At 34.3% G+C, this 26,141-nt stretch overlaps 1 protein-coding gene across 16 annotated transcripts in view; it reads right to left on the bottom strand.

The window, feature by feature from the left end:
* The window catches only part of PCDH15 (protocadherin related 15), a 699,366-nt gene that overhangs the window by 164,486 nt on the left and 508,739 nt on the right, over positions 1–26,141 (bottom strand). For all 16 annotated transcript variants that reach the window (XM_024121304.2, XM_055081163.1, XM_024121303.2 and 13 more), the window contains 3 exons: positions 16,198–16,503; positions 13,156–13,380; positions 3,996–4,112 (listed from right to left, as the gene is read on the bottom strand). In XM_024121304.2, the coding sequence (XP_023977072.1) occupies positions 3,996–4,112; positions 13,156–13,380; positions 16,198–16,503 (648 nt within the window). The remainder of the gene's footprint in view (positions 1–3,995; positions 4,113–13,155; positions 13,381–16,197; positions 16,504–26,141) is intronic.

Here is a 26,141-nt window from a genome sequence, read left to right as displayed (position 1 = left end):
AGCATATTCACTTCATAAATTGATATTGAAACCTAAAAAAGAAGTCTTCAATATATAAATATTTCTCACATGAATATATGCAAATAAGAAAGTTTGTCAAAATTGCTAATATTAAACATGCTCCAACTACTGACTTACTTTAAACAAGAATCTTATAAATTCCTCAAATGCATTAAATGGAAAGAATGACACAACAATGAGAAGGTATTCCTCCGTGGGTTCCTCATAACTTCTTTGAAATTAGCAAAATGTAAGCTTCATTTATTTATCCAAATTTTTCCACGTCTACATGCTCATGAAGGACACTATTCTGTGAGGCATTTACCTTGCCCACAAAGAGACCTCTTGTATCATTGGGTTTGGCCACAGCTTCAGAAAGAATAAAAATATGCAAATGGAAAATTACATTTGCAGTTTTGTTTTGTGAAAGTTTGGAGTGAGAAGTCTCTAGTGAGCAGAAAGAAAAGGTTAGCAATTTTTAATATCCAAAATGATCAGTCATTCACTATACACGTCTCCGGTGAACTACATAATGTCAATGGTGTCACAAAAGCAAGGCAGAAAATGAAAGTCCTAACAGCTTTAATTCAGGGGGAAAAAAAATCCCTGGAAGATGTTTTTCTCCCTCTAGATCACTTTAGGTTTACACAACATGCACTTTATAATTCTTAATTTATGTTTGGCAAGAATGTTCTCTCTGGCTTTAAGACCTTACCTATTTCTCCATCTGATATTCTGTGGTTGCAATTTTCTAGTTTAAAATGGGTGGTTCTCATTTCATTCACAAGAAACATGATGCCTTGAAAAAGATGTGGCCAACCTCTAGAGATGCACATTATTATTGCAGAATTGTAACAATACCTACTTATATGAGGGAACAGAAGCAGCGCTAAGCATTTTATATATATATATCACTCCAGTTAATTCTTACAGCCCTCAAATGGCTGTACTTAGGCTTGGAGACAATAAGAAACTTGCCTAGGGTCACAAATAACTAAATTTCTGAAGATCTGGCACATTTTGACAATTCTAAAGAGCATAGAAATAACTGCTTATTTATTCATTTATTCAGTTATTCAACAAGCATTTGGTACTAAGCAGATGTGGGAAAACAAACTGGAATAAGTTTGGATTCTTGCCCTCAAGGAAATTACCTTCTAGTTTGGAAGAGAGATCATTAAATAAACACAGTGTTACCCATAGATGCTCACAGCCCTAAGTAGTGGAAATGACATAAGAGCCCTGAAGGATATGAAATTGAAACTATCTTCTTCTAATTAATAAATATTTACAATAGTAACAGAATAGAAAACACTTGGCAGGCTCATCCAAAAAATACTTATTTTGATTTGTGGTACTTACATAAAATAATAAAAGTAAACTCAGTCATAACATTTTGAAAGCTGTATAATTTTTATTTTCTTAAAAATTTCATGGAATTGAGCTTTTATTTCAGATTGGTGTAGGTGCACCCAAATTGTAACTATGCTAATTTAAGGGACACAATTTGTAGCAATGATGGAAAACTCAATGCTGAATACTAGTTATGCCAAATGATTGCTAGTGTTTCAAGGATCTAAACTGAGTCTGATAAAATTTATATTTGTTAGATGAAATAAGCATGCTCAGTATTCCAGCTGAATGACTGGCATCCACCTTTCATATACTGAAAAGCCAGCATTAGACATTAAATGTTCAAAAAAAAATACTATTAGGAATGCAAACCTAAGAGCTTCTTCCAAAGAAATATGGCATTTGAGCCTGCTAAGTTTCCGTAAACGGGCTTAGGAAGTAAAAAGGAGGCCTTCTCTCTACGTAAATACTGTAGAGAAGTAATATAACTTATTTAGAAAACAGACAACAGACCAAGACAGCTTCTTTCACATCAGTGCAGTGACTGAATGTCAAACCAGGTACTAAGGTCATGGTGTCACAGGTGAAGTGAGGATTTTGCCATCCATCCTAAGGCTTTGAGGTCTATCCCACATAGGTAAACAGCAGGCCTACTTTTAGTCTCTCATCATTAATGTCATTAAGCTTAACACTATCTTAAATTCTGTGCTAATGAAAATTTCTTAGAAATATTAGTATTTTAAGATGCTGTGTTTGCTTATGACAGGGTTCATGGCAGTCTGCCCAAAATATGTCACTTGGACATATTATTTTGAATTAAAGCTACTTAAGAAACAGTCAGTATAAGACGGACACTCTGACTCCTCTTTGTCCCCCTGAAAGCAGGAAATAAATCTCCCATGTGAAAGGTATCCTGCCTGCACCAGGAGAAAGAGAGAAATCCTTACTACGAGAGATAGGGAATTCAAAGACAAGAAGGCCATGTAAGCAAACCTTGTTACTTCTTTACTAAAATACTACCCCAAGCCCAAACCCCTTCATCTTGTCGGTTCTTCACAAATGTATTGTTTCTTGGTCTAAAAGGTATAAAAGCTGTCTGCTTTAGTCACTTATTTAAGCATCATATTTTTATGAGCTCTCATACAAATTTAAATTTGTTTTTCTCCTGTTAATCTGTCTTATGTCAATTTAATTATTAGACCAGCCAGAGAGCCTAGAGGGGAAGAAAGGAAAAGTCTTCCTCCCCTACATGTACACTCATTCAATACAGTGCTTTTTAGCTTCTATGTGCAGTTCTGCTTTTCCTATGCGATTGTCAGTTTCTGGAGAGCAAAACCTGGTTAGCACAGTGATTACTATGGAGTTGGTGCTCAAAACACATCTTGAATAGAATTGAATTGTAGTCCTAATTTCAAAGTATTTTGTACCTCTGACAATTTACTTAAAAAGCAGACAAAACACCAATTTCACATCCACCATCTCTATTGGTATGTCCACGGCTATGAAATTTTGCCTGTCCTATTTCCCAAGATGCAATAAATCAGTTTCAAAGACATTTTAACACACTCGAGAAAAGGAACTTCTGAGTGAAAGGTCATTGCTTTCATGTTAACAGTATTATTTTTCAAGACGTCATAGTCACAAAAGACTTTATATGGCCTGTCACAACTGAAGCTGAAAAATGTTATGAATGGCATTCATATTTTATTAAATAAATAGCATTACATAAATACTGTTTATATTAGCAACACAAAACTGAACTTTTAAATCACTTATAAAATTGAGGTCTTTTTCTATTTTCTTACTTTTCTAAAATGGTTTAGTTAACACTTTTAACATTTTTCTAGAATATATCAGCCACTCACTTGTACTTCAAGCTCACCCAAGGTAAAAAATTCAAATCTTCATCATTCAGCTATTATGAGAATAAATAGTTAATACCTATAACACCCTCAAGTTATTTACAGAAAGCATTTTTATACTGGTACTATTAGTTTTATATGCTATTTTTAATACATTAAGAAACAATATTAAGGAAAATTTACCTCACTTCTGCTGTAATAATATTTTAATTAGGAACCCTCTATATTGAAAGACAATTTAGGGCATCTCAAAAGATGCCCTGAAATTCTGGACAATAAAAGAATCTATTAAATATGTTCTAAAAGCAATACAACTTTAGTTTACCAAAATTAACACATTCAATATAATATTATATCATATATTGATTTAGTGTTTGCTAACAAAATATGAATAAAATGTAAAATACCTAAGGATAAAACTTATCCAGGCTAAATTCAGCTTACAATATTCTAAATAAAGAACCTGAATGATACTGATTACAAATGTAGACAATTCTTTCTATACATATTTATCATTAGTACTAGATAAACTGATAAATACTAAATGTTGAATCCCAGTAAAACAAAAACCATATCCCTAATTGTCTAAGTTCAATAATAATCGCTTGAAATATGGTTTGTACCTGTGGATGCAACAGGCAAGAGAACATCAAATGTATGTAAGTGAATAGAGTGGAACTCACACAGACTCGCTGCACTGTCTTGGGAACTGGGTCATTTATAAGTGCTAAAGATTTTTCTCACTTTAGTTCAGGGTGTTAATCAACGTCTTCTACTTACAGGAGGGTCTGCATCTTCAGCATAAACGGTTGTGATAGGTGTACCCTTGACGGCATCTGGAGCCACCATCCCTTTGTAGATCCGTTTACTAAATACTGGAGGATAATCATTCATATCCTGTAAAACACAATTAAGAATTTAGTGTTTCTGCTGAAACCAGGTAAGGTACACAGTGACTAGACCGGCTCCATCTCTTAATATCACACAACTCATTTGCCACTGTCAGCCTTCCATCCCCTCAATTCCATTACACTCACTTCAGAATGGCACCCCAGAGGAACTTGCCAGAGTTCCTATACAATATTAATGTGTGTGATACTTACCCCACTCCACCAAAGGCCATTCTACTCAAGTAAAGAGTCTGTCACACACCCTGTGCTCCTCCAAATACACCTTTCAGATATTTGGAGTGATGTGTGAAATTTTCTCTAAAGGTACTTCTAATGGTATGATGTAGTTCTGAACTTTGAAAAAACTTTGAAAACATTCATAAAAGGTGCCCTTCTATGAGACAGGTGTAGAGGACAGTATTTTTGTTTGTTTGTTTTGCTGTTGTTGCTTTTAAAGAAAGCTCTTTAGTGTTTCTGTTGCAATTGCAAATTCTTTATATATATACTTAGCATAATAGTATGATTAGAACATTTCAAATGCAAATTGTGAAATATCCTTTTATGCCATCTTACATCTTTACAAACGTAAAATGATTAAAGGATGTTTTCCCTGTACCACACTACAATAATGACACATAGGATTAGATGTTCTCAGTCAGAAAACAATTTTAATTTATTTAAAGATTTTTCAAAGTGATTTATATGCATCCTTTAAATTTTCACAATTCAATGATATAAATGCATTGCTATTATGTTTATTCATTAAATGATTTATCAGGTTCCTCCCATTTTTATGATCCAATGCTAGGCTCTGGGGACACTGTGGTGGCTCAAGAAAAGATGTTCCTGAATTTGTCACTTAACTGCTATTTGACAGGTAAAGTTACTGATTCTGCAGATAGCTTAGCAATGTCACCTAAATTAATCTACTTATTTGGCAAAACCACTAATTAGTCTGGTCTCCTGAGAGCAAGACCATGTTTTTCTCAAATATTTTATCTTTGATGGAGAATTTCAAATCATTTTTTTTATCAAAAATAATGTTTATTAACCTGGCTGATTTATCTTTCTTAAATTTAATTTTTTAAAAAATAATCATTGCACCCTGCATTTTTTTGGGTACTTTTGGTCAAACATATTTGAGCCCCAAACTAAATTTGTTAGTTATCTTATTCTCCCGGTCATCTTTTTCTCACTTGATGTTAAAAACAAAAGAAGAACATTATTCTACACAGTCTTTGATATTTGCTCTGATACAACAATTTTTTTGCACAATGTAAATTGGAAACACACAAATTAACTGATTATAAACACCTCTTTTTGCAAAGAGGTCAGGATAATTAACTATTACAATCAAATCGAGCTTGCTTTTATGTTCACAATAGAGCTGACTTCTGAGTCGTGAATCTGAAAAACCCTGTAGATTCTAGTAAAAATTGGAGATCTTGAGCTGCAAGCAAAACTGAAAAATAAAAAACATCATTTTCTCTGTTTTGAAATGTAGTATTCACAGCCTCTACATGAAAAAGACTTCCTTTATAAATGATGAGCTTTAGAATCTGAACAAGTAAATAAACCTAGGAAGCACTGGTTCTCTATAATGAGGAGAGTGGAGGGTATTGATCTTGAGGTTCCAGGCAGGGGGTGAATATATAAAACATTTGTATGCACACTTCCTCCTGCTTTCAAGAGTGCCAATTATTTTAACAAGTGAGTCTTGTAACCAAAGGGGTAGAACTCCTCTTGCACTCCCACTCCTAAACTGTAACTTCTGAAGGTTAGAAAAGGAGCCCAACTGTGATTTTTCTCTACATGTTTCCCAAATCACATAAACTCAATATATTCCTATGAATTTTCTTCTCCCGCCGCCCCCCCCCACCAGGGGACACTAAAAATCTTAATGTAATCTTAATTCTTCAGGGAAAAAAATAATATGTGATTTCCCAGTTATGTCAATACAACCGCTGACAGTGTTGAGTACAGTAGCCTTTTTATTTTTTGGCCGGGAAAGTAGTCACCGATCACCTTCTAACCGAACGCACAGTGGACATTTTTATAATCTGGCCTCACAAACTGATTATACAGAAACCTAAAGTGGTGAATAATTGAACACCATTAAAAGACTGGTATCCCCCTTTGGTCTGCTTGCCACTGACAACATAAAGAATAAATCAATACAGTTATTGCAGCTGTGTTTCTTTTTCTGGTACATTGTACATATTTTGAGGTTACAATCTTTCACTGTGGCTAAACTGTGTTGCACACAGTTCTTGCATGATGCATTATTTCGGATTAGAGAATTTACTGAAATGCAATGCCAAAGAGCATAATCAATACTTAATTATATTTATGCTCCAGGGATGTCTGAAGAAAAATGTACATAAATCTGCTTCTGTACAAATGCTCTACTGTGCAGCAAATTAAGGATAAACTCCACTCTCCAAACGCAAGCCCTAGTCTGTTGCCAATTGGTCCACTAGAGGGCAGTATTGACAGAAAGAAAATTTCATTTTCTATTCTCTTGTTAACAATTTTATCATTAAGTTTCCTCTCTGTGGCTATACTTTTTGTTGGTCTGAACAAAAATTACTTTTCATGTTTCTAAAGAGTATTCTGAACATTACCATGGTTCTCAACTGGAACTAAGTAGTTATCTAAGAGGAAGAAAATATGAGTTTCATTTATTTATTTTCTAAACTCAAGTCTAAAATAATCACAGAAACCATTTCTGCTTTGACAGACCACAGAGTAGATTTAAGGAACCCTTTTTAATGAGCATACCAGGAAGATAGGAACTTGCTGGTGAATTTACAAATTAACGGCACATTCTCTATTGAAAGCGATGAGAAACAGATGACAGAATTTTTAATTTCTGGAATCACAGGTTGAAAGTTGTTCTGGATAAGATCTGTTCCGCATAAGAACTCTTCTGTCTTCCTGACAGAAGAGTACTGACTGGTTATATTCCAATCATCTTTCTTTAAATGATGAAAATATAGAGTGTCAGCCTTCATGTTAAGCTCTCGTGCATGCTCTGTGAGGAGACCAGATGGTGTGCGCCAGTGGGTGGAATGGTTCCTACAGTACCATCTAGCGTTATCACTAGCCACATAGAGCTGCCCTGCCCTCTGAAATCCCTTAAGGCTTATGGAGCTGATGCCTCCTCTTCCTCGGTAGACGACACAGTTGATTTTTTCCTCTGCCTGTTACCAGTTCCGTTCTGCACTACCAGACACCCTCTATTTGCTGTTCCAGTTGTTCTTTTTTATATTATCTACCTTCTGCTATTTCTTCCCTCTTGGTTTCTTTACTTGCCTTTCTGTCTTTTCTGACTTCTCTTGTGATTTTGCCACATAGGGTCATAAAGGCCCTATCTCCAACCAACCAAACAAATCTTTCCTTTTCTGTTTTGCATGGGGCTCTCTTAAACACAAGTCACAAACTTACCTCAACGTTCTTTTTTTTTTTTTTTGGATCAAAACCTGTACTGGGAAGATTCTTTCTTAGCTGCCTAAATTTGTTTTGTTTTGGTTTCATTTCTGAGTTTGAAGCTTTTCTAGATGCTTGGGGGATAGTATTATCCCTAATGTAAGGTAATCAATGTTACACTTTGCCACAAGTAGCAAAATGTACACTATAGCTCTCAGTATCACAAATATTGATGGAGCTCCCACTGTGCATTAGGTAGTACTTTAGGTGCTGGGGATATGGTTACCACCAAGAAAGATACAGTGCCTGCTGGTACTGAGCTTATAGTTTAGTGTGGAAAGCAAAAAATAAATAAATATTAGCAAGTGTGATGGATGTTATGAAAGAGGAAGTATAAGGATGTGATGGGAATATATAGTAAGGAGTTTAAATTTCACATAGGATGCATCTCTGTTACCTGAGCAACTGCCTCATCACTCATGCACTCTGGCAGGTAAAACAGTCCTTCAAGATTGATGGTTAAATTAGAAGAGGTTAACACTGTGTAATGTTGACAAACCCACTAATTTAATAAAAAATTCCATTCCCATCTAGTTTCTCTGAACAGGAATGGTAATACAGGGGGAAGGCAGTTGATAGGTTTTTGGATTTTTTTTCCAAACCATGACACTGTGGTCAATTGGGAGAATATGTGCACATTCTAAGCTTGAATATTTGAGCACCAATTCAAATAACATCACCCTATTTCAGACTTTCTCAAAAGTGCATCATAATTATATATATGTATGTGTGTATGTATATGGTTTATTTTTACTGTATATCAGACATTATGCTAGGTGTGTTAAATTTATCATCTCAATTTGTTTGCCTAAAATAGATGTTAGCTATTATTATTATTGTTTCTATTTTTAGAATAAGGAAACTGAAGCTTAGAGAAATTAAGTTGCTCATGATCATCCAGCTAATAAAGGGTAGAGCTAAGATTTAATTCAGGTATGCCGGATCCTAAAGGCATCATTCTGCTACTTGGAGGTGAGGAGAAAGGGAACTGGCAAAGTCATCAGAAGATTATATATAAAATGACTTGAGTAGGATTTCCATTAAAATTCCACACATAAAATTTTAAATACCTTTCCAAAAATATTTTACATTTTTAAGAATTCTTCTAACTAGTTACTACAATTTTACCTTGGCAACCTTGCAAGCTTCTAAACACTGCATAATTCTAATCTATTTCCCTGAAGATAATTTTTATAATTATTTATGAAGCTTTTTTTTTTGGTAAAAAGAGACTTTCAGCAGTCGTATTTGTACATTTTAAACAACTTATTCAATATTTAATCCTACAAATTGTTATTTTCACTAAAACCTAATAAAGTTTTTTCCAAATTGCATTCTTTGGAAAATTAGTCCTATCAAAACTTTACAAATAAAAAGAAATTCCATGATCAATTGTGGGAAATCACATTTTATTTTCTTGAGATTCACAACATACACTAGCATATTTAAGGCTCCTATATAAAGGCCTACAGCATAGAAATCTGTTTATTTTTATATATAGCAGTGTTTCCCAAATCCACTTGTCTATGTAATTCTTTGTGTATGAGACACCCAGTACCATCTTGAGGAGCTAGTGCTCTATGAAGTATATAATGAGAGACCCTGACGATAATAATATATTGAAGGCACAAATTATTACTGTTTGGAATACTGTATGACTTTGGTGAAGTCAAGTTCTCAGAGTACATACTGAGTACACCAACATATCAAGAGTGCCCCCCAGTACGAGGCAGCCAATTCACTGGGGTAGAGATCGCAGCTATAGTCATGATGGGATTGGAAAATGGTACCAATGCTTAGCAGTAACTTGTATCAACAAGGCTTATCAGCATCTATTGTCCCCACTGGGAGAGCTGTGGTAAGGCAAGCCTGGTCTCATTTGCCTTGGCAGGCAGGGAAGAATGTGATAATCACTGAAGGGTAAAATTACTTAATTGTGTATACTCCATAAGTAAAGCATTTTCCTGGGACTCCCAGAAATCAGTGGGTGATATATAGGGAGCCATAGCAATATAAATTATTCCTGTTTGAGATATTATGTTATCTCTGGGTTTGTACATTTTTATTTGTTTCCTCTGGTTTGGTTCTTTAGTGAAAATATGTTACATCTTTGTTGTAAAGCTGTAGAATAGCAGAACAGGCAGATACTTTAAGAAACCATCTGAATCAGCCCTATGACACACCCTCCTTGATGTATTCATATCCTTTAAACACGGACTGCAGTGTATGGAGAAGGTTCTGTGACTGATCGAACATGTCAAAAGTGGTTTGTGAAGTTTTGTGCTGGAGATTTCTCACTGGACGATGCTCCACGGTCAGGTAGACCAGTTGAAGTGGATAGCAATCAAATTGATACATTAATTGAAAACAATCAATGTTATACCATGCAGGAGGACAGCGGACATACTCAAAATATCCAAATCAAGTGTTGGAAAAATCATTTACACCAGCTTGGTTATGTTGATCACTTTGATGTTTGGGTTCCACAGAAGTTAAGAGAAAAAATCTTCTTGACCATATTTCCGCATGGGATTCTCTTCTTAAACGTAAAAAAAATGTTCTGTTTTAAAAACAAATTGTGACGGGCGATGAAAAGTCGTTACTGTACAATAATGTGGAATGGAAGAGATCATGGGGCAAGCGACATGAACCACCACCAACCACACCAAAGGCTCATTTTCATCCAAAGAAGGTGAGGTTGTGTATATGGTGGGATTGGAAGGGACTCTATTGTGAGCTCCTTCTGGAAAACCAAACAATTAATTCCAACAAGTGCTGCTCCCAGTGAGACCAGCTGAAAGCAACACTTGTTACCATCAGGTAATGCAAGACCACATGTTTCTCTGATGACCAGGCAAAAACTGTTACAGCTTGGCTGGGAAGTTCTGATTCATCCGTCCTATTCACCAGACGTTGCACCTTCAGATTTCCATTTATTTTGGTATTTACAAAATTCTCTTAATGGAAAAAATTTCAATTCCCTGGAAGACTGTAAGGCACCTGGAACAGTTCTTTGCTCAAAAAGATAAAATGTTTTGCGAAGATGGATTTACGAAGTTGCCTGAAAAATGGCAGAAGGTAGTGGAGTAAAACAGTGAACACATTGTTCAATAGAGTTCTTGGTGAAAATGAAAAATGTGTCTTTTATTTTTCCTTAAAAACTGAAGGAACTTTTTGGCCAACCCAATAGTTTAGAGAAGACAGCAGGACTCCAGGGAAGAAGTGACATCATGTGTGTACCAGCAGATAAGCCTAATTCAAGTGTAAAGTAAAGGCAATGGAATAATCCCCACATCCCACCCTGATTGCAGGATTATCTTAACAACAACAGCAAAACACACAAGAAAATCCACACTCAAAGATCTTACAGTCAAGAGCATTAGAGCATTTACCTATATGATAAATATACTTATGCTAATCATATATTGGTGAAATCTTTAACAATCTTCTATGTTTTCATATCAATATTTTATTGTCTAAGAAAACCAACTGCATACCTTACTTATCAGTTAAACAATCAAACAAAAATGCAACAAAAGTGATGATTTCTTGTACCATCATTTATATCTGGCAGTGCCCTTTAAGAATGAACACTGTACAAAAGCTGCCTATGACCTTCTGTGCCTTATAACCTGTGTACATACAGCCCTCTATGGAAAGCTGCTTTCCAGAACTGAAGTCATTCCCAGAACCTTCCACATGCTTTATTTAGGTAGCCAACTAGAACCAGATGGTATAAAATCCTGAGTAATTTATCACAGGTGAATTCTGCTCAACAATTTACCTCAAACACATTACAGACTGTAATTCTAGGCATCTCAAGCGGCAAACTTTAAATGAACATAGGTTCCTATGGTTTTCTGAATGATCTCCAGGATCAGACAACCTAAAAGAACTGGTGACTCAAATAACTTGATTCCATTCAGTTAGGATACATTTCTAGTGATGTAAGGTGACTGCAAGAAGTACAAATAGTCCCGCTGTATAGCAGACCAATGTGTGGTTGCCAAATTTGTACTGCAGTTCTCCCATCTATAACTAAACATTAATTCAAAATTTACACATACTTCCATGTTTTCTTCTGTCTAATTTCATAGATTTTATTTTTTTAACATGGAAACTTGGTCTCAGTGGTTACCTGGCAAAATCTGAGTCATAATCATAAATCATATATTTTCTGTAGAACATATACATTTGTGAATATAATATGAATTAAAATATCTATATTAAAGCGAACTTAAATTGCTTACCCAATTAATCTTATTCACATATTTCATTCATGGACTTATTGAAACTTTCTACAAGCTTCCTTATAAAGTCTTAATTTATCATATAGATCTTCTGTATCCTTGTCACTCTCCCTTTTTCCTTTTCCTTCTCTCCTCTCTCACTCTTTTCCTCTCACTCTGTGTGAATCTGTTTCTTTCTGACTAGCTCTGTCTTTTTAACCATTCAAACTCCAGTCGGGTACCAGAGAAAACATGTTAAGAGGGTAGTTTCAAATTTGTACTTTCTTCCCCTGACCAAAAATCATACAAAACATGTTTATGAAAGCACTTTTATTTTATGTTATGTCACCAAAGAAATAAAGGTCATTGGAAGTCATTTTTTAGTACTAAACACACCTTTAATAAAGCAGCTCGAGGATCATTTGTATGTGTATATTTGTAACTGAAGTATATTTTTCAACATCTGATACTCACACAACCTGTGTAAGAATCATCTGTGTACTTTTCTAATATACTGATGTCTCAGATGCTCCTGTGGGAAAGGTGTCCCTTTGGGAAGAAGCAGAGGGGTCTGAAAGTTCGGTATGCAGCTCAGATGACCTTTATATATACTAACATGTGAGAACCGATGAATCTTTCCTCATGCCTTCTTTTAAATACACACCTTAACAATCACAAGAAACCCTGAAGGTGGAAGATGGCATGCTTTTCTAGGTAATCAATTGGTGCAGGGTATTTTATTGAGCTAGAAGGCAAATCTAGAGAAGTTGAGAGAGTCCCCAAGGTCATAGAACTTGAAAATGGTTGAGCAAGAAATTAACCCCAATTCCATCTGATTCCAAAGCTTGCTTCAATCCAGAATCTTGGGTTCCAAACTAAACTAAACTAACTAGTTCTTGGGGGCTTAGAACTCTTAAACTTTCAAAATCCTCTTATTTTTTTTTTAATTTTCATTTTTTTAAGTTGAAGGATTTGGATGAAGTTATTATCCCCGGTGCTGTGGAATTTGGATTAAAGTGTAGTCTAGAGAAATTATGACTTGATTGAAGTCACAGAGCTAATGGTGGACCCAGGGAGACACAGTGTTTGAACTCTTATTTAGTGGTTCTTTCAAACTTATTTTTTATAAGTTAAACAATATAGTTATTTCTCAAGTATTTGTAAATACTGTACATTCAAAATTTTATGTTATGGCTCTGGTACCACATATAATTATGAATCCTGCCCCCAAATATTATACTATAGTGTGGATTTAAAAAAAAAAAAAACAAAAACAGAAACTACATGTAGAGAGTACAAAGTAGGCAACCAGAAGTCATCTATATTCCTTACCTTTACTATCACTGTGACAGTAGCAATACCGGGTGGCATTGTTCCATAAATATCAAAGGCCTCCACTAGAAAAGTGATACTTGCTTCCTGGTCTGGAAATGCCTCATAGTCCAAACTCCTTAAAAGGGAGAGCTCTCCTGTAAATGGATGTAGTGCAAAAAAGTGCTTCACTTCCGGACTTCTTATCCGATAAGATACATTAGCTCCAAGGTCAACATCTTTGGCCTGTAACAAATCAAGAAGAAGAATGGTTATATCACTGCCATTGCCAAAATAAAGAAATGCAGGACTGATGGAAGTCATGTGTCGGTACCTAGAATAGCATGAAATGAATGATGATCAAAACGCATGTTTCAGAGAGAAACATTTTTTAAAGTAATTTACCAGATAGAGGGAGAGGGAGAGAAAGAAAGAGAACAAGTCAGAGACAGAGATCCATGAGGTTTTGTCATTGTTGATCTTGTTACTGTATCTATTTTATTTGAAAAAATCACTAATTAAAAGGATCATACCACAGTAAAGTAATAAATATTGTCATAAATGATTGCTTATTATTTCCTGATGATTGTATAACCATGAAAAATAATACCTTAAATAAAAATAAATATTAGTGTGTGCTTTCCATAAACATAACAGGTTATTAAAGGGCTATATGAAAACTAAGGAAATATGTCTTCTCACAAAGATCCTATAATACATTTCTAGAGATCACTCTATTATACCTCCCTTCTTCTAACTAATACTTATTGAGTGTGCACAAGGTGCTATAGAGATGCAAAAGATGAATAAAAACAAGATATCTACCCTCCAGATTACCGTCTCAAAGAAGAAATAAGACAGAAATACCAAAATAAAAGGGATACATGGATGGACCTAGAGATTGTCATACTGAATAAAGTAAATCAGAGAGAGAAAGACAAGTATCATATGATATCACTTATATGTGGAATCTAAAATAATGGTACAAATGAACTTATTTACAAAACAGAAATAGAGTCACAGATGTAGAAAACTAACTTATGGTTACCAGGGGGAAAGGTTGGGGAGGGATAGATTGGGAGATTGGATTGACATATACACACTACTATATATAAAATAGATAACTAATAACGACCTACTGTACAGCACAGGTCTCTACTCAATACTCTGTAATGACCTATATGGGAAAAGCATCTAAAAAAGAGTGGATATATGTATATGTATAACTGATTCTCTTTGCTGTACAGCAGAATCTAACAGAACATTGTAAATCAACTCTACTCCAATAAAATTTCTTTTAAAATTCTCATTTCCAAAAATAAAGTTTCCCAATCATTAAAGCAAAACAAAAAACAAACAAAAAACAGCTGAAAGAACAGGTTTCAATGGGAAGTCTTATAGATGACTCTTTCATTCAGTAGTAGAGACTGGCAAAGGCAACTCTGGTAGAGGAAATGGAATGGAGCAAGGATAGAGTGAGGAAGGTCAGGGTTTGTTAAAAAATGCATGCAGTAAAGCAAACATCTTTGTGAATGTCACTCTTGGCCCCCTCCAAACAGTTATCAACATCACAACGGGAAAGGTACTGTTAAAGCACAGATTTTATGATGTCACCTTCCTGCCTAAAAATTCTTCTTGTTTTCCATTTCACTTTGGATCAACTCCAATCTCCTTAACATGGTGAGAAGGACACATATATTTTCCAGCCCTTTACCTCCTCACTGTCTCCTCTCCTCCAGGATTTTGAGCAGGTTCTTCCGCTGCCTTGAATATTCTTTCTTCCCCTTGAATAACTCTTATTTGCCCCTCAGTTCACAATTTAGAAATAAACTTTCTCCAGGAAACATTCTCTTTGTTTTCAAGATTAGGTTGAAGAGCTCCACCTGTGATGTCCCAGGTTCCTTGCATTGAGGACCTCTATATTAATTACCAGTTACTTGTCTGTTTGCTACACCAGACTGAAAATTCGATGAAGGCAGGAAATCTGTCTTGTTCATGTTTGAATCCCCAGAGTCTAGCAGAGGACTTGGCATGCAGTAAGCACTGAAAATATGCTTGTTGAATAAAGGAATGAGTGAATGAATGGATGAATAGAAGAATAAATGGAGAAATAATGGCCCTCTCCTTGGTCAGCATCTGCCTTTTTTAGATGTATTAATGTTTGCTGACTAAGTAAACATATTGAGTTGAATTATGGAAGAAACACAAGTTCTTGAAATGCATGCTAACAAAATTCAAGTTGTAGATTGCAGGTTGAGAAAGGACTATATTTTTTTCTTACAAAATACACTTCATAGACCACCTATGTCAGAATTAAAGAGGTTGTGCTTAAAATGCAGATCTCTAGGCCAATCTAACCTACTGAATCAGAATGTCCAGAGTTTCTGGTAATAATTTACTTGAGGACTGAAAAAAAGAGGCTTAGCTATGAAGATACTAATAAAAAGGAGAGTTAGACTTCTGGAAGGATGCCAGTTGTGTACGGAAAGTGAAAAAGATATTATAAAATAATAGGTACAGCAATATCCTATTTCTGTAAAATATGAAGCAATTCTATACATGTATGCATATGAATGTATATATATGTACACACCTGCATACATGTATATTTATATATATATAAATAGTTATTTGATATTTGTGTGAGCACAAACATAAATGTAACAGAATACACATAAAATTTAATACCGAGTAACTTTGGAGGTACAAGGTGAGAGACTATTAAGTTTTTTAAATAGTCTCGTATTGTCAATTGTTGCAATAAATATTTAGCATTACTTTTGTAAATTAAAAAGAAATCTGTTAAGAAGTGTTATTCAGTTTCTCACAAAGGCAACTTTTCTCCCTTTAAATTTTGGTATATCTCTAAAATAGGGTTATTAGATAAAGCACAATATGTAATATTTGAGAGATGCTTATATTCAAATTTACTCGTTTATCTGAAATTGAAATTTAACTGCATGGGCTTTTATTTATTTATTTTTTATTTACTAAGTCTGGCAGTCCTACAATGAATGTCAAATCTTATACAGAATTCATGAAATAATTGCTTCTTCCACACACCTCTATTTGAAGGAAAGTGGTCCCGGCTGGCAGATTCTCTTCAACGACAACAGTATATGTTGAATTGGTGAACACGGGACTATTATCATCAATATCCAAAACCCTGATGGCCAGTGTTAGAGTTGAATGACGAGGGTGTACCGCTCCATCAGTTGCCACAACAACAAGTTCATAGTAGTCCCTGACTTCTCTGTTAAGCTTCACTGCTGTGTAAATGCTCCCATTGGATGTGATACGAAAAAGATTATTGAAGTTACCCAAACTGTAGTGTACTTGGCCATTTATTCCAGCATCAGGGTCTGTTGCCTAAATAAAATTAAAAACAAAGGAATTCACATAGTACTCTTTGTTATGATTTTTTCACATTACATTTTGTTATGTTGTCCTGCCAGAAGGGGATAGTTAAAGAATTATGGCATATTTCTAACCAAATATTTTTTTCTCTAGGGAGAAAATTTAAAAGATAATGACAATGTAGTACAAAAGTCTAGAACATGAAAAGAAATATACTATAGTTTAATTGATATTCTTCATTCAAAATGAATATAACATAATTTGATAACAGTAGAAATAACAATATTATATTATGACAGAAAATTCACATTTCAAAAATACTGGATTTTTCCTGTATTATCATTTCTTTAATAGATTTTGCATTCTAAAATTAAAACAAACACATTTAGTTTTTAATTAAACATAACTGACTGACAAGATTTTACAGCATTTTAAATTCAAGCACTATATGTGTGTGTGTGTATATATATATATGTGTTTAAGCACCATATATATATATATATATAACTGCATTTAATCTGCCTGATGTTCTTATTAATAAATATCATTGGTCCCATTCTACAAGTAAGAAAGCTGTGGCTTATGTACTTTAATTATCTTGCTTAGGGTTACACAAGAAATAAATACCTCAGTGCCCCAGTTCTTAGTATAATGTCTTGCATATAAAACTACTTAATAAATATTTGTGGAATTAATGAATGTTAGAATAAATTAATGCAAGGAACTGAGATTTAAAACTAAACATGTTCCAAAACCCAAATAGAAGTGAAAGTATAGTAACTGTAAAGCAACTGCAAAGGGCTCTTCTTTAATATTAGAATACAGTCTCCAAATGATAACAGAATTGTTGATGCTATAATAAACCTATTGTAACTGAAAATTTTATGTAATATTAAATCACTTTGCATCAAATAAAATGGGTAAATTTTGAGTGACTATTCTTCTGATGGAGAGTTATGAGAATTAAAATAATCTAAAAATCAATTAATTGGAATATAAATTATGACATTTCATTATCAAACAGTGCATTTTGTGCTAAACAGTTCTATGTTATTGTTTCTCAAAGAAATTGGAATGAATCTTAGCATCTATAAAATGTTACATAATTATGCCCCAAACTTCACAAAGGAAAGGAAGGAAAACAAGACACTTGGCTGCATTATGAGCCAGGGACACAATAATCACTTAATATCTACAAAGCCTGGGATGCAATATGATGTATTTTGAACAGCACACGAGCAGATGTATATCCACCTTTACAAACACTGGGGAAGCATGTGGGGTGGGTTTGCTGAACACTTGTGCCTTGTTTGAAACGATAAAGCCCAAGATGTCCATAACTGCGTTCCTTCTGACTGTCATAATGCCAGACATTCCAGCAGGATTTGTCCCTTTTATTCATCAAAACACATGCCCCTGGGAGGGCATTACCTCTGGAGTTTTAAGCCTGAGAAAAGATAGAAGAGTAATTGCACGAATGTCTGAAGAGGACAAAAATACTGTAAAAGAGTTGAAGAGTTTCCATAGACATATTTTCTTCTACTTTTACATTTTTCCTAGAATTTGTCTTACAGATTATTGACATATTAGTCAAGCTGGCCATCTTAGTGGAAAAAACAAACAACAATATTGCCACATCCCTTACAAAAAAACCCAACCAATCAAACAAAAAATGTTACTTTTTGTCTTAAATCACTGCTCAAGTAAATAGAAAAATACAATCCAATAATGTAAGTAGGTTTTATTTCATTAAACCAACACTCTTAAAAGTTTCAGGGACTTTTTCTGTCTGTGGGTATTTTTATGTAATCCATAATTTAAATGATTCTTGCTCAAGATATATTCTTATTTATCCCCATATTGGAAGATTTATTATGATAGAATGATTTAATTTGATTAATATGGCTGTGTATGTATATGTGTGGGGTGGAGGGGGATGTTAGGTATGTATTGTACTATGTATGTCCAGCTACTTACCTAATATCTCTACTAGGACACCTATGCGTATTATATGAGTTTTCTATTGTTGCCATAACAAATTACCACAAATTTAGTTGTTTACACATTGCGAGTTTATTATTTTATAGTTCTATAAATCAGAAGTTCAACATGGGTCTCACCTGGGCTAAAACCAAGGTATGCATAGGTCTGTATTCCTTTCTGGAGGCTGTAGGAAAAGATCCATTTCTTTGCTCATTCCAGTTATTGACAGAATACAGTTCCTGGAGGTTGTAGGATTGAGATCCCCACTCCCTTTTTACTTGTCATGTAAGGACAATTCCCAGCTTCTAAAGGCCACCCACATACCTTTTCTCTTGGCTCATAGCACACTTCTTCCATCTTCAAAGCTAGCAATGGTGGGTCAAGTCCCTCTCACAGTTTTTGAATCTCTCCTTCTTCTATCTCATCTCTCTGATCCACTCTTCTATCATCCTCTTCCACTATTAAGGGCTTAGATGGCTACAATGGGCCCACCTGGACAATCCAGGGTAATCCTCCCATCTCAAGGTTTTTAACCTTATCACATCTACAAAGTTAATTTTGTTATGTAAGGTAACATATTCACACATGGGATGTATCTGGGGGATCATAATTCTGTCTACCATAGAATCAGAAGCTTAACATGTTTCTAACTGAACTTTTGATTATTTCTATATCCAAACCTTTGTCATCTTCAATTCCCCTATTCCCCTGTTCCATTGACCAACAGATTACATAAGAAATAAAGAAGATGTTCCTGAGATCTCCTCCTTTACCTTCTCAATTATTTATTCATTCAGTAATTTCAGAAAAGCTTATTTATTTATTCAATAATTTCAGAAAAGCTTATTCTCAATTATTTATTTATTCAATAATTTCAGAAAAGCTTATTTAATACTGTGTATGAGGCTCAGCTCCAAGCTGTGAGATACATTGGTATATTAGGTAACAAGGTCCAAGATATGGCATTTACAGAAAAATCCCTATTCCATTTATAATACATTGTTTCCAATGTATGCAATATCTCAATCCTAACCACCTTGGCCCAAGCCACCATCAACTGTGGCTTAGATTGCTCGATTATGTCTTTATTTTCTTTTCAGTTATTTCCTTTCAGAGAGATCTTTTATAATAGATAAATGTCATCATTCCTCTTAATATCCTTCGGTAATTTCCACTGCCTTCAGCACCATTCAAATGTTTACCATAACCAAGAGTTCTCCTACTAAATGTTACTTTCACTGTGTTCTGGAATAATGCAAATCTCTCCAACCTCCAAATTTCTCCAAAGCCTCTGCCTAGAGGGCTTCCGCTATTATTCGCTAGGCTAATACCCATTCATCTTTCAAATGTCCATTTAAACATCACTTCCTCAAAGCAGTCTTCTTTGACTCCTGAAATGTAAATGAGACCCTCCTGTTATACATGGCAAGAACTCCATATATGTGTAATTTATATCACTTTTACTAGACTTAAATTATAGATTTATTAATGTGATTATTTGCTTAACACTTGTCTCCTTTCTTACAAGTGGGAAGACTGTGATCATCTTGGCGGAACTACCGAATCCAGGTCTATACGGAAAAATATCATTTTTATAAAGTACAAAGTAGTATTTTGTTATGACCTAGATAACAGTATGATAATAAGTAAATATCTTTGTATTTTTAATGTTTTGTAGAGTGACAAACAGGGACTATGTAGGTTAAGATGGCGAATGACCTTGATATATAAAAAGAAATTGCTACCTTATAGAAGTGCTGTTTAGTTTCAGTGTTTCCACTATATATATTTTTCGATATCATTAACTTTGGTATGTCACTTGTTCCCTCTAGGTCTCAGATATCTCAACTATAAAATAAAAGATGTGAAGCGGAATAGCAGTTTTGAATCTCTTTTCCTACCATTATACATATCAGAGATGAAATTCACAAACATGGCACAGATCATCAATTATAACATGAATAAGAAGATAGCTGTTGCATAATTCTCTGCAATCTAGTTGCAAAGCCATTATTCTGTTCCACTGAATAAAATATATAAAAATATAAGTGAATCAGCATTGTTATAGATGATATAAGCCAATAACTAGTATTAGAACAATGCAAATGTATACCTACATTGGTAACAAATGACTTGGAAAAGACCTCACATTTGATCAGAACAACCCATGTTTGCAAACTACTGGGCTAGAGGATTGTTAAAGGAAACTTGCTCTAACAGGACATTAAGATATAAAAACAAACTTAATTTCAGAATGAACCACCTACAGTGCTTGCATCATGTTGTTATTTCCCAAATTGCTGCATTAATCATGTTTTCCCTTGTGAATGTCCCAATACACAGTAGCTCGGAGAAGTGTTGCATTAAAAGATCCTCTTTCACTGAGGATTGTTGAATGGGAACTTCCCCTCTCCAGGCTTCAACTTGCCAAGAGGAAGGACATTTTAGCAAGAAAACTGCTCTCTCTGCTCCCTCCCTCACTCATGAGTGGTGAATTTGATGGAAAGAATTGGGTAAACACACTGCCTCCTTTAACATCTGATGTTTATAAGGATGTCATATGATTTGCTGGTTTTGCTCTATGAGCTCTTTCCCTATGAATAAGACCTACAATTTCAGTTCTGCCTGAGGCTGTGTAGGTAAGTTTAATCATGGGGTAGCATTTACCAACCCATTTGGCTCTCATTACTAAATCTCCTTCCTTTCAATATCAGTTTCACCTATTTGCCAGAATTTCATGTCTCTCACTGAATTGGTTTGAACCTGGGCAAGGTATAGGATGTTAGTTACTGATAGTCCCAAACCCCATGGGTGTTTATACCAGTTTCCAAACAAATTTAGTCATAGACTCTTTTCCATTGTTGTTTGTTTAACGAAATATTTACTAATATCTTGAGGGACATACAGTTTTTTTAAATACTGTTATAATTCAATGAGCAACACTGGGAATAAGGCCTTCTTTTAATAATCTGTCCATGATATTTTCACACAATATTTCCACTTGATACTTTCTGTTCCCCAGGACCCATCACTTGACACTAACTACCTTAAGTTAGTAGAATCAATGGTGCCTACTCTCAAACATGTCAGGGTCCTTAACAGAGTCTACAGTAAAATAATAAATGGCAGAGAAAAGATAATCAGAAAAATATATGCTTTCAAAAGGTCCAATGAGAATTTTTTTTTAACAATGGCTTAAATTGATAGAAAAGGCCATGGAGGGAGAAGTAAACATTGAATTTTAGTCATGGTTTTGATAAACTAACTTTAGATGCTACATTTCATGGAATGTTAGTTAACGTCTCTTATGATACCAGGAAAAAGTGAGGGGAGACGGAGAGAGAAGGGGAGGTCTCTGTTCAAATAAATAAATTTGGGAAATTGGGATTAAAGAAAATTTAAAATTTTTCATTACTTCAGAACTTTTCAAGTGTCATTAATATTTTAATAAGCATGGCAAAGTTCTCAAGGGGAGTAATGTATGCACCAGATTTAAAAACCCTGAGTAATAGAAATCCTTTCAACTGAACTATAAACAGAAGTCCAAACTCCTATGCATGAATTAATTCCAACCTACATTTTCAGCATTCTCTTACTATTCACTGTCCTGTATAAACACTCTGCTCAAGTCTAATCAATTTTCTACATTTCCTTAGGACTCAGCATACACTCTTTGACATTTTCTTCAAGCCTTGCATTGATGATTCCTTATTTACCTCTGAAATTCCAATCCTTCATCCAGTCTTCAAATCCCAACCCCAATTCAATCTCTCCTAGGAAAATGTCTAGCATTTAGAGATAGATTACTTTATAAATTAGAATTTTAACAAATGCTTTGTAACATTAATTTTTTTTTTTGGCCTCACCACACGGCGTGCGGGATCTTCCCTGCCCAGGGATCCTGTGCCCCCTACACTGGAAGCGTGGAGTCTTAACCACTGGACCACCAGGGAAGCCCACATTACTTTTTATTTACACCTTTTCCCCACAGCTATAAGTCCTTTGAGAATAGAAGCATATCTCATAACTCTTCATTTATTGAATTTTTCAAATATACAGCTATCTTTATCTTACAGTGGGATAATTTGTTGAGAGAAAATATCCAAACACATATTCAACAAGGGGACTAAAAATAAATATTAGATGGGGCATTTTTATTAATAGAGTTTCATAATTTTAAGTCAGCTTAAGTATAAAGTGCAAATAATATATTCAAAGTCAAGTACACACACACACACACACACACACACACACACGTACGTTTTGACCTGATTAACTACAACTTAATTCACTGAATGCCTAGCTTCCATGAAAGGAGGTATATTTGATGGTCATGGAATAAAAGACTAACATTCTATAAGAAAGTGCTCTAAAAAATTTAAGGTAACTCAGACACACATCTAATAGAGACAAAGGAACTAGAATGTTTGTAAAATACAGGATTATTTGCTTCCTTTTCTGTCTCCTAATTAATTGAGGAACATAAATAAGGTCATGTAAGTTAAGTGATATGGGCTGGCTAGACAAGGTAGTTTCATTTACTTAGTATTATAGATGAGTATGTACATGTTAGAAAAGATAACCAAACATAAAATCCCTTATTATCAGCAATACTGTCAAGAAGTTTGCACTGATGTTTAATATCTAACCAAGGAGCTCAGTGTGTGATGCTGTAATGAAAACATTTATCTTCCTAGAAATCAATTAAAAGTTAATTAAAATTGTTAATAAGCATAATCACACATCTCTTCTCCCCTTGTACTACATCAAAGCAAAAAACAGTAATAGCTGCAACTTTATAATCATCTGTCCATGGTTAACACATTTTGTAATGTACACCTTACCATGGGGCCTGACTTGTGGCTACTTATTTGTGAATGAGTATTGTTGGGAAATTGGCTAATAGTCTGTAGTCAAATAAAGACCTCACTGGACAAAACTTTGAATAGTTGCTAGAAAAACTTCTGGAAAATCTTAATCACTAAAATCAAAGTTAGAATACATTACAGACAACCAAATAATTATTACTTAATAAAGACAACAGATCATGTATAAGGGCATTTATTGACTATTCCTTGAGCACCATTTTATAGCATACCACTTGAAAAGGAAGCAGGGAAAAATATTTCTTACACATTATATTTACCCCTTTTGTTCCCTCATTAATTTTAGAGTGGTCTACTATACATGCTTTCCCATCAATAAATGTGGAAGCCCATTACTGGGATATCTACATTGGGAGTTACAAATTCTATAGAGATTTAAAAGTATGTCTTTCTGGGTGGAATATACTGGGATAAGACCTCAAAGGAGAGTCTGATGTCTGCACCCCTTCCGTTGAGAAGTCTCTGTGTAGATTACGTATTATTTTTTTAATGATTAATTCTAATTTAAAATATGTTTTATACTCATATCCATTCAGATTATTTAGATATAAACTAATTTCTGTTTAATCTCACAAAAATCATTTCTGTGCAAAGAACTTTAAGGATAAACAGAAAGTACAGGTATTAGAAAGGTGTGAACTACCATGTAGCACCTAATTAGCCCAGTGTGAAGCTGAGAGGGAGCTTAGCTCCCTTCATTTTTGCTTTTCCTTCACAGCAATTTTTGAGGCTGTGCACTCCTTTCTCACCTTGAAGCAGGAACCTTAAAAGGTGTTGAGCAGGGAGGTCAGAAGAAGAAGTTGGGAAGTGCATCCTTAATGACATTACTAGAAGTACATTTTTTAAATTACCTGCCAACTTCAAAAAGGCATAAAATAGTTGTCATCTTTATTTCTTTAAAGAAGCTGAGCTATTTCAAGGGCTGTGATTATCAGTGTAAAAGGGGAGGGAGAAGCAATTTAGTGACTCATGATGCTGGTAAATGTTTCTTCTCTCCAAACCTATTCATTATTGAACAATGGCAAACAGACTTACTGGCTAGAAGGTAACAAGTTGTCCTTGAGTTCAAATCACTAAAAACATAATGAGAGTAAATAGGTTTTTTTTATCAAATATTGGAACTCTCAAATATTTAATCCCTAGGAATCTAGAAAACCCACATATAAATTAGAGATTCCTTAAGGGCTTAAGGTCTAGGTTAAAAGACCAGCTCTTTCCCATATTAACTCTATGGCTTTGGGTGAGTCAGTCACTCTAAGCGTCCATCCTTCATTTGTAAAATGATGATGACAGTAAGTATTTATCTCACTACCTACTATGAGGATTGAACACACTTAGCAGCATGCTTAGAGCATATTAAGTAATCAATTAAAAATTAGGTAAGTTTATTGTTACTGAGGTTTTCAACATCTACTTAGAAACTATTAAAAAAAGCTCAATTCTGTCCTAAAGTTCTTAAAAATATTTTTTTGAAGAATAAATCAGTCTATTTTTATTTGGTTTATTTATACACTTCATTTTCCTTAAGATCACATTTAACCTGGTATAGTGAGTAGATTAGGTTCCATTAACTTTGTTTTTATCAAGATGTTCTGAGAATTTGGGTGTCTGTATTAATTAAAGAATTCATATGTGGAAGAACATAAAACCTGTTCATATGTGGTTTTAGTGTAACAAATAAAAATATAAGGAAAACTTGTATGACCAGATGATATGTAACAAAAAGGAAAGAGCACTTTAGTTATTACAAGAAACAATAATGAAGATTTAAGGTCTTTGAGCCATGAATTCAGGTAGTATTAGACACATTATAGAGAAATTTCTATGAAAAAGTATGTCTGATGATTTTATGGACATTGTCACATTTTGAGACATGATCGTTATGTCTGCCCTGAGAAAAATGTTGAATTTTTAAAAATCAAAAATGTATTCCATTTGAAAGTAGAAGAAAAGGTAACTTCCAGTTATATTTTAAAGTAATTTTATCATGGGTTGGGAAACAAATGTGTGACAACAGATACGAGTAGTCATGATCTGATCATAAATTGTGAGGCTCTTAAAATCATTATAGTGAGAGCTAAAAGGGGTATAAGAGCTATTTTACACTAAAAATTTCTTTACTTGTCATAACTACTGCAGGCCATCCTTCCAAATCTGAAAAGATAACTTCTACCCAGAGAACTCAGTAAATAGTATTACCCCACAGAAAAGGTTTGACAGCTGCCCATATTTTTCTCCAAAGCTATGTCTTTTTTTAGTGTTCTTAAATTCTTTCTATTCTACCATGGAGCAAACCTCTATTAAACTGTCTTTAAGGGTTTGGATGTTTCTCTAGGATGCTTTCCTCAAGTCAAGACAGCTGTCTTTCCACTGAGACTCCCTGTCATTTTGTTTTTATTTAGCTCTATAACATAATGTAGTTGCCTGCTTACCTTCTTGGCTCCTATACTATCCTTCCTGCAAACTGAGGACAAAAAAAAATGCATTGCTCATAGCTGAATTTCTAATACCTTTTCTTCATTAATGTTCAGTGAATATTTGCTGAATCAATGTTGCACTAAGGACTGCCTTTTATGAAGCAGTAGGTGCCTTAAATGAAAGTTTGCTTGAATTGACGAATAGTCAAAGAAATTATTTCTAGTTACACAATAAACTACATTTTATTCTAACATTCAAGGCTCTACATGATCTTTTTTGAACCTACCCTTATGCACTTATATCTCATAACTAACTCTTTGACATAAACTCTACATTTTAGTCAAAAGAGTTTATTTATTATAT

Source organism: Physeter macrocephalus, chromosome 20 (assembly GCF_002837175.3).
Source record: "Physeter macrocephalus isolate SW-GA chromosome 20, ASM283717v5, whole genome shotgun sequence".
In the NCBI taxonomy this organism is placed as follows: domain Eukaryota; kingdom Metazoa; phylum Chordata; class Mammalia; order Artiodactyla; family Physeteridae; genus Physeter; species Physeter macrocephalus.
The sequence above is the reverse complement of the archived record's forward strand: the minus strand, read 5'-3'. Positions and strand labels throughout refer to the sequence as shown.